This window comes from Thamnophis elegans, chromosome 9, assembly GCF_009769535.1.
Source record: "Thamnophis elegans isolate rThaEle1 chromosome 9, rThaEle1.pri, whole genome shotgun sequence".
In the NCBI taxonomy this organism is placed as follows: Eukaryota; Metazoa; Chordata; class Lepidosauria; order Squamata; family Colubridae; genus Thamnophis; species Thamnophis elegans.
The window spans coordinates 45,785,458-45,799,843 of NC_045549.1; the positions used below are offsets into that span (position 1 = coordinate 45,785,458).

General features: G+C 36.6%; 1 protein-coding gene across 4 annotated transcripts in view; it reads right to left on the minus strand.

Moving 5' to 3' along the window:
- Positions 1 to 14,386, minus strand: part of MTUS1 (microtubule associated scaffold protein 1) — a 117,455-nt gene that overhangs the window by 17,309 nt on the left and 85,760 nt on the right. For 3 of the 4 annotated variants that reach the window (XM_032223735.1, XM_032223733.1, XM_032223734.1), the window contains 2 exons: positions 13,378 to 13,592; positions 5,402 to 5,468 (listed from right to left, as the gene is read on the minus strand). In XM_032223735.1, the coding sequence (XP_032079626.1) occupies positions 5,402 to 5,468; positions 13,378 to 13,592 (282 nt within the window). Of the gene's footprint in view, positions 1 to 5,401; positions 5,469 to 6,273; positions 6,590 to 13,377; positions 13,593 to 14,386 lie in introns of those variants that run through there. The other variant, XM_032223736.1, reaches the window with a different exon arrangement.

The following is a 14,386-nucleotide window of genomic DNA, read 5'->3' on the forward strand; positions in this document are numbered from 1 at the left end:
GACAGAAAATGCCAAAACTAATCCAGACAAGAAGCACAACCAGGAGTGCTACATCTATTGTTATATTATAAGCTAACATTAACAAAATCTTCGAAGACTGAAAGTATTTCTCCTTCCTTTCCTTTTATGCTCTGAAAAACTAAGGAATGTCTCTTCTGAAATATTTCCAACACATTTCCCACCACTCTTCTCTGAGCTGAGATAGCTTTTGCAGGCTGGATTTTCTATCTGTGGTTCTCCCTCCTGCCCTCCAACATCATTCCCAATATCATTACACTAGGTGTAAGTACATTTGGCGTTACCTTTTCACAGGAAAACCTCTGTCAATTCACACCTTCCACATTGACAGCTTAAACTCACTAATACACTAACCAGCAACTTGAATCTTCTACAGGAATATAATCCTCTCATCCAGAGGTCTTCAAACTTGGCAACTTTAAGACTTGTGGACTTCAACTTCCAGAATTCTACAGCCAGCTATGCTACACTGGCTGGAGAATTCTGGGAGTTGAAGTCCACAAGTCTTAAAGTTGCCAGGTTTGGGGACCCCTGCTCTAATCTCTGTTGAATCCTTTTCTCCCACTTTATTGTCCAGAAACACCTCCAATTTATCTAAATCCGTTTGATTGTTTTCTCTTGGTCTGTTATTGACATCAAAAACTAATTGAGCGTGTGAATATTTTCTTTGGATTTCTATGGGAAAAGTGAGTTGCATACCATTCACATCCAGGAATCACAAAGCAGTAGGCAACCTCACACAGCATGGGGTTATATATCATAACCCCAAAGCCTGACATATGCCATAACACAAAATCAGATTCTTCCACTATTGCTTTCTACCTTTAAAAATGACTAAGCTTTTATTAATGGCTCCAAGATCTCCAAGCAATCTTGACACCAGAGAAAGAAAGAAACTAAATATAAAGTCTAGATGCTTTTTCTACAATGTTGGTGCCCACAGGACTAGGCTTGATCACTAGTAGCTAACCTGCTTTGTCAATGGGGGAAAGTAAGTAGCATGAACAGTGGCAGGTTCAAGACAGCTCACCAAAACAATTATTCAAGGTACAGAATGAGCGGCCGTTCCTCTTGAAATAAACCAGAAGAAGTTCAGCTTTGCATGCACAGACCTGATGTCTCATGTGTAGAATTGTTCAGTCAGTACAAAAATCCCCATAGAATTTAAGCCATTTAAGCAAAAGGGAACTGTTTGCAAAGTTATTAGATTTCATTAGCACAAAAAATACTACATACGCTCTATTGCCAAAAGTATTTGCTCACAACTGCTTCTGATTATTTCGATGGGTGAGCGAATACTTTTGGCAATATAGTGTATGTTGTGGATTTTTTTAAAAAAGCCTAAATTCTCAAAAAGGGAGAAAAACATTCAAAATTGCTAATAAAAAATAATTTACAAGCATTGTCACAATGCCATGCTTTGACAAATTTGTCCTCTTGAGGCAAAATAAAAACCATTAAGTCAATATGCTGATTAAGTGAAGGATAAGGATAAAATAGAATGGAATAACAGAGTTGGAAGGGACCTTGGTCTTCTAGTCCAACTCCCTGCTTCAGACAAATGGTTATCCAACATCTTCTTAAAAACTTCCAGTATTGGAGCATTTACAATTTCTGGAGGCAAGTTGTTCCACTGATTACCATAATCGTTATGTCAGGAAATTTCTCAGTATTAAATTGCTTCTCTCCTTGATTAGTTTCCACCCATTGCTTCTTGTTCTACCCTCAGGTGCCTTGGAGAATAGTTTGACTCCCTCTTCTTTGTGGCAACCCCTGAGATACTGGAGCACTGCTATCACCCCTAGTCCTTCTTCTCATTAAACTAGACATACCCAGTTCCAGCAACTGTTCTTCATATGTTTTAGCCTCCACTCCTGCAATCATCTTTGTTGCTCTTCTCTGCAGTATTTCTATAGTCTCAACATCTTTTTTACATTGTGGCGACCAAACCTGAATGCAGTACTTCCAAGTGTGGCCTTACCAAGGCATTATAAAGTGATATTAACACTTCACAAGCTCTTGATTCAATCCAGTGGTGGTTTGCAAGCGGTACGCCCCGGTACAGCCATACCGGAGCCTGCCCGGAGCACCGGGTACCTATTCCGGTATGGTGCTCTGCAGGGCCCACATGCCTGCCCGCAGTCCTTACCTGTCTTTAAGCTCTTCGGGGCTTCTGTGTACACGCATGGCGCATACAGCGCCTGTGCAATGCTCCGCCGAGCAACTGGAACATCACGGAGGCTTGCGGAGGCGTTGCTGGATGGTAAGATGCATGTGCGTGCTCATGTGGAGGATGGCCGGGCCTGTTGCAACTGTACCGGTTGCAACGGGATCCAGAACCCATCACTGATTCAATCCCTCTGTTTACGCAGCCTAGAACTGTGTTGACTTTTTTGGCAGCTGTTGCACACTGCTGGCTCATATTTAAATAGTTGTTCACTAAGACTCCAATATCCCTCTTACAGTTACTACTATTGAGCAAGGTATCACATATCCTGTACCTGTCCATTTTGTTTTTCTTGCCTAAATGTAGGATCTTACTTTTTTCACCATTGAATTTCATTTTGTTAGATAGTGCCCAATGTTCAAGTCTGTCAAGATCCTTCTGTATTTTAAGCCTATCTTCTGGAGTGTTGGCTATTCTTGCTAGGTTGGTGTCATCTGCAAATTTGATGAATTCCCCATCTATTCCCTCATCCAAATCATTGATGAAAATATTAAAGAATACGGGCCTTGGGATACTCTACTGCATACTTCCCTACAGATGCAGTTCCATTGAAAAATCTAATGTGTTTTAGCAATTTCACACCGCAATTTGTTTCCTTTAGGAAATAAATCAAATTTATCCACACACTTTTGCCTCAGTCTTGATCCTTCAACTATGTAAGAGCAGAGAAGAAATAGCTCTACCATGTAAACAGCTCTACCATGTGAACTGGTGAGCAAGGTGGACCATTTCCTCATAATACTAGAATAAGCTATTTAAAATCTCATGAAATTTTATGGTTTCCCAGTTCTCAAAAATGTTTTTATGGTCATTTGACTGCAGTTGGCTTATAAGCCTTTGAAACATTGTTTTAGCGTATTTTCAAATAAACAGATAAACTTTCAGATAAACTCGAGAGCATTTACCATAAAAAAGCACACATAACAGAACCTGTTCTAGTATATAAAACTAGACGCAGACTAGATTGGAACATGTTAACAAGTTTTAAAATTTATTTTTAAATACATATACATTTTTATATTTATTTTTAGGGAAGTTCTTATGGGCTTTTAGGGAGACACCTAAGCTCCAGCTATTTCCTTGGCCCTTGGGGGTCAGATGTTAAATCTCTAATTGATGAAGATTTCACTCTAATAGCCAACCTACAGCTTTAATACATTTTAATGAAATATGTTTTTAAATTGACTATGGGTTCATTTTTGTATGACACTTAAAATCACATGACTTGAGTTAGGCAGCCATATAAATGCCTGAATGAATACATAAATAAAATGGACTGTCACAATCAATTACTTTGAGGTCACTGATATAGGTGCTATGGTGTTGTCCACAATAAGATCTTTTCAGGTGACCAGAAGATAATTAATTTTTTCTTCACGGTGAGATTCACAAGTAAAAAAAGCTCCTTTCCCTCCATCAGTCTAGACTTCCCATACTTCATGTAAACATGACACCTCATCAAAGGTGATACACACTCTCATTTTGCCATTCTTGCTGTTCATTTTATAATTCAGAATGGTCACAAAGAATCTTGTTTTTTTCAAAAGACAGAAAAGACTTGATTGTTTTTTAAAGTTGCCATCCCTGCCTAATGCTTAATTCGTTGACCAATGTTTGTTGCTCAACATCCTTATATTATCAATGGAAAAGGGTATAAAGAAGAGAGAATGACCGAGATCCAACAGAAAGAAACATACAATACTCTGCTGGTACAAAGTGAAACAGTAAGAAACCATGTCTAGCTAGCAAAGCCAACATTCAATTTTCCCATGTATATAATTGTATTATTACTACTTGAAAAATAATCCCCTTTAAAATTTTATGTTTATGCATGATTTACATAAAAATATTTTCAATATATTAATGATCCAAGGCAGAAGAAAGCTTTTTTTATCTCATCTATTGTATGCTTTTAGTAGTAAGAGTAAGCTTTCCATGCCAATAATTGATAATGTATGAATCATCTTAGATATGTTAAGGTACAGTAACATTTCTTGAATCTGTCACCCTCCACCATGTCTTGCTATCTCCAAATAGGTTCAGCCCTGGGTTCCACAAATGGTGGAATTGTAGTCCATGTGCAATGAGCCATCAGGTTAGAGAAGGTCATGTGAACAATGGTAAAAAATATAACCATTGCTTAAAATTGCCTTGAAGTTACTTGTAGTAGTCATTACTCTCATAATAAAATATCTGAAATTACAAGGGACTTATAATCACATTTCACAGATTGAATGTCAATCAACTTATACAGCAAATTGCTTAAGTGTTTCACATATGTGATGTCACTGCCCCATTCCATTAATCTGTAAAATAGGTCAGCCTCGGTTCTGTATTTTGAAATTCTCAGCAACTTGCCGTAGGCCAGCTAACAAGGACAGAGGTAAGATATAAAGCAAAACCAATTTTATTTTCTTACCCATAACGTTACAATCTGCTTATGACTTAACATTAAATACACTAAAGCTATTTGTTAAGATGAAATGCTCCTCTGGCACATTTAAGCTGGAATTAATTTTGGACCATTGTAAGAATTTTATGATTTTCTGGCTTGAAGCAGTTAACCTGTTTAGCTTAACTGATGTTTTCTTAGTTTCTTTTTAATTTTAGTTTACTGTGGGCAGTCTGGGAGTGATTTACCACTATGAATAAAATGCAGCACATTACCACTGTTTCCTCATTGTCAAGAGGGAAAGTAATACCCGTTATACCATTTAAACCATGGTTGTCCAACTTTGGCAACTTTAAAACTTGTGAATTTCAACTTCAGAATTCAACAGGCAGCATGACTGGCTGAGCAATTCTAGGAGTTAAAGTCCACAGATCTTAAAGTTGTCAAGGTTGGACACCGCTAAACCAACAAAACGAAAAACATGGATTTGCACAGCCTATCTCATCATGCACTTTCCTCACTGTGGATGTTAGGACAATCAGAGACATGTTTCCAGAGAAAATTCTCTGGAAACCAGATGACCTCAGGGTCATACAATCAAGAATCTGGAAAAATGGAGACCTGAAGATCTGAACAGAATGGGTGGAATGAGTGGGAGGGGGTCTGAACATGCTGAGTCAGTTCTATGACTTCTTATGGCTCTTCTTTGTTGCTCCATTTATCATTTTAAAAAAGGAAGGAGGATAGCATTGATTAACACTTACCCAGATCTCCACGTAAGTTGAGAAGTTCCAGTGATAACTCTTTACGGTGGGAAAGAACTTCTTCTCTCTGTGGGAAAAACACAGCAGGGATACATATAATGTTATTGGGGGACAATATTTTTCAGTAGTTATATTTGCAGGCTATCTGCTAAATGACAGGAGCTGAAGCATAGGGAGGAGGATACCAAGATAAAAACCATCCACGATAACAGTTTTTTAACACTGGGAAAACACAGAACGTTCTAAGATAAGGAAGCAGATGTGTTTAAATAAGGTTTTCACCTCTTGTTAAGTACTTTAAAGTCAGCAAAAACTTAGTTTTCAGGTTAAATGTGGATACTTTTAGGATTAAATTAACAATTTCTAACTTGTATTCAACAAACTTGTACGACCTTTTATTCATAACTTTGAGGGCCACATAGGAGTGAAAAACAAAGTGCAAAGTACTTTATAACAAAGGTAAATATAGCCTGTCTTCTATAGATTACAAAGCCTAATTACAAAATTTAGAAGCAGCACAGTGTGTGTCATAGTTTCAGTCAAAACATTCTCTTAATCAGGATTACTTTTGTTATAGCTAAAGTTGGTGCCGTTTAAACATTCCAAAAGAATCCACGTCCTTTTCTGCCTACTTCCGACTATTGAACCAGTTACAGAAAACAAGCAATCCTCCCCCCCCACCCAAATCTATAAGGTGCAATGAACCCTCTGCTGCCTGCTTGCAATCAACTGCTTGGAGAGCTCAATGTTGCAGAGATATCAAAATCCAAACTCCCTGCTGCGGGAAGCATTTCACCTTGCTTGCAGCAAACCACTGCTGAAAACTCCTTGACATTATTCCAAAAGAACACTACACAACAAATACCAATTACCTTTTTTGCAGCACATGGAACATACAAGCACACTTTGCTGCTAGAGCAGCCCATTGTACAGCTTAGGTCCCCAGCTTGTCTTCTGTCCCCAGCATATGCAGGCAGGAGTGTGTACAGGTGGCAAGCGGTACCACAAAGCAAACTGGTTGGGCCACATTTAACTCACAACCAGATCGCACTCCATTGGCCACTGCCTCAGCTCCACTTCATCATGCTTTGCAGTTTACCGTAGTCCTTCTACTGGTCTCTCCCAATTCAGAGACACACTCACTGCAGCCTCTGCACTTGGCACCAGCAGCTAGTGATTACTTAAAGCTACAGCTCTTTCGTTTCTGAAAAATGAGAGCCAGACATTACTAAGATCGATTGCCACTTACTCAAATATCAGTTGGTATAATGCCTGGGAGGGAGGGAGGGTTGGGGGAGGAAAGGAGGGAGAGAAAACATCCTCCTGACCACCTCTATGGATAATGGATTTTATTTTTAGCTTTTCTGAATTAGTTATTCCAGGCTTTTACTCTTAATTTATTAGATAGGCTGGTGGGAAAATGAGATGATGTGAGCTGAAAGGAGGAAAAAGAAAGAAAGAAACTTTGCCAAAATTTGCTTTATGCTTCTTGTGCTGTTCTATTGAGGATTCAGCAGCAAATGAAAGTGATATAATCCTTTCAGGAGCTTCTCACTGGGACAGTGAGAGTGAAAAGAGCAATGGGAAGAGAGCCTTTAGAGCCTTCACTCAATATTTTAGCCTCAGTTCCATAGATACTCTTGGCTCTAAGTTGTATAGTTTAGTGGTTAAAGCATCAGACTAGAAAACAAAAGACTGTGAGTTCTAGTCCTATCCTAGGCATGAAGCCAGCTGGGTGACCTTAGGCCACCAGTCATTCTCTCTCCGCCCTAGGAAGGAGGCCAGGACAAACCACTTCTGTAAATGTTGCCAGGAAAACCGAAGAGACTTGTCCTGATAGTTGCCAGGAATGAACAGTGACTCGAAGGCACAGAATAATAATAATTTTTAAAAGGTGACAGCCTTGAGTTGTTCTCATGAAGTATCTTAATCAGGAGTCAAATCTAGCCTTGCATTTACGGCCTAGATTAATGTGAGGATTTGGCCACCAAGAATCTTTTTCCTTCTCTAAAGGACTAATATGGTGCTTTGGTATTTAAAAATCAGGACATATATTGCATCAGTATTTATTCTGAATATTTAAGCAGTACATTGCAAAGCATGGGAGCTCCTGCAATCACATCATGGCTATTAATAGAGTGGGTTCTTATTGGCTCTGAACTGTTTGAATAGGTTGTCCCAGATCACACTATAATCCATGAAAAATTATGCAATATAATGTAATTAGTCCTGGAGGTTCTATAAAACTTCTTGTTATTTGGCAAATAAATAAGTTTTCTCTGCTTCTATTCCTAAGAAATATATAGGCAATATTAAAACAAGAATATTAATGACTTATTTACATGGACTAGAATGCACAAAAGAGGATTGTATGCATATTCTAAATTCTATATATCTGAATTTTATTAACAGTCTAAATTTATAAGTACTGAGTATACAAGAAAATAAGGTAGTTCAATTCAAGACACAGGAAGTACTTTGCAAATAGACAAAACAGAAAGCCACACCTTGAGAACATACTCCTTATTTTTGAAATATTTATTTAACTGCAAATTAGTTTAAACTCACAGAGAGAAATCCACATCTGATAACTGGTTAGTCAGTCAGGGGCTCTTATCAATTATAGATAAAAGCAACAATTCTCATTGTTTAGGAACAGAGTTCCATTTCTTAGGCTAAGAAGAATTGATGTTAAAATAAAGACTATCTATTTAGAAGGCCAACAAGTCAGATAATCAAAATCATTGATTCAAATACTATATGTTTGAACAAAAAACCCTCTAAATGACTCAAAGAAACCAACTTAGAATCAAACCTATCAGTGGCTATTGGATGGATGATCTGAGTAGCAAGCAAAGCAACTAATATTAAAGGACCCCAAACAACCCCTATTTGGTTTAATGAAAACATAGTGCGATGAATGGAGTAGTATGAAAATGAATGCTTTGTAGATTGCTATAATAACTGGGAACTTTAAATTTAATTTAACAGTAATTTAAATTAAATTAACAGAGGATTGTTTAGCAAGGAAATATGCCAAGACAGTGGCCTGGGAGAGGGGTTAAAAAAACCCTGACCGTCCTCCATTTTAAAAGTAAGTGCGTGGGGAGGGGAGGAAAGTGCCCTTAACAGTTTAAAGGTTCTGTTTTTGATAATTATTCCACATATTTCTTTCATTATTGACATTATGCAAAATACAGGAGAACCCTTATGCCCCAGGATCAGAAGCATATAATTGTGTGCTTCAATATCAGTTTATTTATTTTACAGGATTTTTAGGTTGCTCTAATCACAACTGACTCTGAATGCCATACAACTTCCCGCCCATAATTTGATTTAAGCAAAACAAAATATCATTACAAAAAATCAGAAGGATTAAAACAACAAAGTAAGATCCCAGGATTAGTTTGCAATCCTCCTCTCCCCACACCTCATTCTATATTTCAAAATTTGTTTAAACAGCCAACTCTTCCTATATTTGTGTTTCTCAACTTTGGCAACTTTAAGATGTATGGACCTCAATTCCCAGAATACCAGGAGTTGAGATCCACACATCTTAAAGTTGTCAAGGTTGTGAAACACTCTTCTAAAACTCTTCCAAAGCCAACAAGAATAGGGGCCATTCAAATGACTGGGGAGATATTCTAGGGATGTAACATCATTAAAATTGTTGATCATTTATCTCAATTACTGTGATGTTTTTAAAAATCAGTTTGGTTTTCCATTTGTTTACTGCCCAGAGAACTGTAGTTGCTGGGAAATTAAGAAATATAGTGAATAAAACACAACCAAAATATACTGTTTGTATGGATTAGCCGATTTATAGTAAAGGGGTTTAATCATTTCAAAAAACAAATGGGATAGAGACATTCACATAAAAACAGAATTGTCTTATTTAGGCACTTGTCCCAGGGTCATTCTTGTCAGAAGCCACCTTGGTGGCTTCTGACAAGCAAAGTCAGTGGGAAAGCCAAATTTGTTTAATGACTGCATGATTCACTAAACAACCAGTGATTTACTTTACAACCATGGCAAAATTGGGTGTCACTTGCTTATCAAATGCCTTCCTTAGCAAGGAAAATTCTGGTCCCAATTGTGATCCTACATCAAGCACCACCTGTATGCATTTCAGCTGAAATCTCATAGCTATTCCTGAGCAGAGCCATGTGCATCAATTTGTATGGAGAAATAAAATGCTAATTTAGTGGCTTCATTTTTACAGGCAGAATTAGTTTTGTTCACAATCCATACAACTGTCTACTACAGTGTAACTACTGGATAATGAATTGACAAAAAGTATTTTGTTTGAAAGACATTGTGAAAGGGCATTTTCTGCAAATCAGACTAAAGGAGATGCTCATTCCCAGTGAAAGGGAATCAATCATGCCTTAGCAAGGCAATCCAAAACCAATCCAAAACCACTCAACCTTTCCTTCTTCCCATACCTGGAACTGTTAACTCCTGTGTTACTTCTACCTAGTTTTACTAAATCTGCTGGATCTTTCTGGAAAGAAATGGGATAGAAATGGCAAAGGCTCTTTACATCCTGTCAAGAAGAAAATACCATTGACACCAGGAATACCTTTCTGAAGGAAACCCAACATTATTCCTATAGCTTCATTGCTATAGGCAGTGTGTTGTTATTCAACTTCAACACTAGGAGGCTATAGTGGTACATCATTCTATCATCCAATATGATAGAAATGGACAGGACAATTAGTTTTCTTTTTCCTCGTGTTTAAGAAACATTGTCATAGCTCATGTAAACAAAGTACTTCTGCATTTTTCTAAGATCTTTAACTACTGATCATGTTTGGTTAGATTTCTGTTTCTGTGTATGACAATCACTGAATGTTTTTGTTCTCTTACATAGTAACAAGAAACCTAGGTTGAAAATGAATAAAAAATGGTGAAAGGTGCACAAATGGCTGCTCCAGTAACCTCTTTTAAAATAATAGTAGTAAAAAAGACAACCCCAAGTACTTGAAGACACTTACCACTTCTTTCTTGTAGCTAGGTAGGGCATTCAAAATGGTTAATTGATCAAATCCCAAGGCATGGCAAAGTTTTGCAAGTTTGCAACCCATGAACTGTAATATAATTATTGATGAAGTACACACGATTAAAACTGAATAGCTCAATAAATTCATGGGCCTTTAATATTAATCACAGAGGTCTGACGTATATAATTTCAAGATTAAAGCCAGATCCATGCTCTTTCTTGATGAAGAGGCTGTTATATATTCCTAAAAGGCTTTTCAAGGAAGTAAGCATTTACATTTGGACAGTTTTATAGCCATGGTTTAATTAAAAGAGTATGTTTAAGCAACAACGGCCCTTCTTCAATCTTTCCCTTGAGTAAAGGTAATGAAAAGACTATGACATCAGTTACCATGACAACAGAAGTGTCACTAATGCTACACTGTGACCTCATTAACTTTTTCAGTAGAAGATTCAACACTTGTTCTTTTAAAGATATGGTAACACAAGAAATAACTTTTTAAACAGGTGTTTCTAGCAACAATTTTTAAAAAGTGGTAACTTTTTCTGAAATTTTTTCGTCTTGGTAGTCAAATGTTGACTTCTGTAATAATAGTGTCCTTGGCAAAATCATGTTAAAAATATTTCAGACATATTGTCTTTTGGGAAAACTAAACAGATTTACAATGTTCAATATGATACTGGCATGCTGAATTAAATAAAAAACTACAACTAGCTTTCAAAACTGAATTGTGACTTATAAAAATGCAACACTCTGATTCAAGGTTATAGAAAATCAATGTCCTACATCAGGGCTATCAAACTCATGTTGTCACAGTGGTGTCATGTGATGTATCGGGACTTTTCCCTCCTTTGCTAAACTGGGCGGGGTCATGGTCAACACGTGACGCATCTGGCCTGTGAGCCACCAGTTTGACAGCCCTGTCCTACATGAAAAAAGCCTCCATGAAATCTTAGCACTAATTGTTTTACCCACCTCATTTTCACAAATCAAAGAGATGTTAAAAGAATAGGATTCTGTGTAACATTGTCAGAAGGAGTCTTAATGTCACATTTTCCCAACTAACACGTTTTAAAAGGCATAAGCTTTCTTGAGTTATGGTTTACTTCATTAGAGGTGTAGAATGACTGATACAGTATTTAAAGTGGTATTTACAGAAATCCAGTGCTTGCTCATACTCAGTCATATACTACGAAATAATATGAGTTTCTACCACTTTAGAAACACCTAGGATTGCTGTTCTTTGAAGAAGACCAGAAGAGAAAATATTTTATTTGATATTTAGCAAATCTAAAAGTAATGTATCATTTAATACAACAGTACAAAACACTGTCACTTCCTACATATATGATTTCAACTACCCAGTTTAGTCTTTAGCTCTGAAGAATCACCAGGTATGAACTAACTCAGCTCAGCTTTTCAAAGTCAGCCAAGGCTAACAAGAGGTCACCCACTATTCAGGTAGGAACCGATTTACTAGAAATGCATAGTATATTCTATCCCAAATTTGAGCTTTTAGCTTCAAAATGAGTTGTTTTGATAGACATCTGCACAGTGTGTAATAACAAGAGCAAAGTGCCTGTTTTCAGAGTGCCAAAGTAGCTTTGTCTTCCAGAAGGCATACAAAGCTGTTCCAAAAGTTGTCCATGCATGGGACCACCAGTGAAAAAAACAGCAGTGTATACACCCACATCTCCATATAACCAGGGATAGTCTCTGAAATAGACAAGCTTCCTGGGAGTCACAGTTGCTTTAATGCTTCGCCACCATGAAAATACACAGTATTTCATTTACAATTACAACTAACAAACCATTTAATTATAATTCTCAATATTGTGATTAATCATTTGATAACACCCATGGAAAAATCTCCAAGCTCATATTGTTTTAAACATAAATATGTTATGAACTAGACTACTTGCAATCACACTGAAATATTCCATGCTCTCAACAATATGTTGTAACATAGAGGGCACTATTTTCAGATGAGACTTTAGATGAGCATAGGATAATATATTCTCCAGGTATATTATATTATAACTCCTTAAAAGTATGGCAATTGCTACTTTCTTTCTAACTCATAGGAAGCAATCAATATGCCCAATGTTATCTAACCATGTTATTAGGGTGGATGAAAACAAATTAAAATCAAATCAAGACACAACAGAGGTGATGCTGATAAAGAAAATCTGATCTGATTTGACTTTTGCTTTTTGTAAAGAAAAGGCTGGACTTTTGGGAGTGGGTCAAGTTGTTTTCGAAAGAGTTATAACATTCAAGGTATATTTCTACAATTTGAAAGTGCTCCTTGTTTCCCATCTATCATTGGATTTTGCAATCAGTAGTTGCAACAAGGAGTGTGTTTATACAATTATGGCTGATCTGCCAACTACAATCCTTCTTGAATGAGTGAAACATTGTCTTACCATACCTTGTTTGACTATGGCAATGTGTTCTATGTTGCATAAACATGTCCACAATTGCTCTTAGGGCAAAATACATAAATTATATGATTCCTTTGTCAGCTACATATCAGGAACAATCAAAGTTTTTTTTCCTATTTTTTCATTTTTTAAATTTATATCCCAATTTTATTTTGTACAACTCAAAATAACATATATAATGCAACTAAAGTGTTCTCTGACACTTCTTTGCCTGAGTATCTGCAGAATTAGGGATCGGCCCAGCTACTCAGATCAGAAGTCCTTCTGCAAATGCCTTTACTATCACAGATTTAAGTTTAAATATTTAAGCAAAACATAATTCAGTCCTCGCTGGAATTTCAAACTTGGCAAGCATGTCTATATAGAGTATATCAAATGAAATGGGATGGGAAGTCAATATCCAGATACCCCTAGAAATGTAATCTGAGTTATTGCACTGTTCATTTAGACTTTTCATTTAATTTGGAGTTTTTCTCTTGCATCTAGATTTCAATAAATAAAGCATGTATAAATTTGACATGAAACCTTACCTCAGATTGAAAGTGCTGGATCACAACAGCTAATGCTTCTAATTTCCTATTGCTGTTTGCCAAACATTTCTTCAGCTGCTGGATAATTCCACTTTGGTTTTCACATTTTCTTTTGTATTGCATCAAATCTTGTGTTTTTGTTTCTGCTTGTACTTCCTTAGAAGTCCTGGTCTGTAGACATGAATTCTTAGGACTCTTCTGCTTACCCTGGCCAACTGGAGAGGAGGGGGGGAAAAGTTCAATCAGGAATATAGTTCAATTTAGCAAGACAAGTGAAAACCACTCACAGCATGCTGCAGCATTCTTTTGACAGTTACAAGAAAAATAACTCATAAATTCAATTCTCTAAAGATTCATTATCTGTGTTTACAAATGTCTTATTAAAATATTTCATTTCTATCTTCTACAATTAATACTCAACACTATCATTACCTTGATCACTAAAATCCTGCTTTCCCACATTTCTGTTTAAGACATTTACAATAAGTGTTGAAAAGCCCTTTCGACACACACTAATGCATCTTAGTGCTGCAATCTCAAATATGACAAATTGTGGATGCACTTTATTCTCTAGACAATACTGCAGGCATACTGGGCAATTTGCACAGAAAGCATTTTCATGGATGCTTTTATGCTCTTAATGACTTTTATAATTACTGTCTTAATGTTGACATGGAAGAGAAGGTTTTCCCATTCAATGTAGTTATTCTCCTTTTTTAAAAAACAGTATCAGTGTTTTATAACCACTGCAATAATTTCATGATTTTATAGAGAAAAATACAGTTCCTAACATCAATGTTGTACAAAGCTCATGTAACATTATTGCTTATATACAGTAAAACATGGATTGCGGGAGTGACTATTAAGTCCCTTCCTACAATTTCAAAACTATATTGTAATTTTATGAGCCTCTTCTCTGACAGTTATAAAGTATTCATTATTCACATCAAAGATGCAGCTTTATTGGTAATTTAAACAACATTTCTAATTAAGGAGATTGATTGAACTT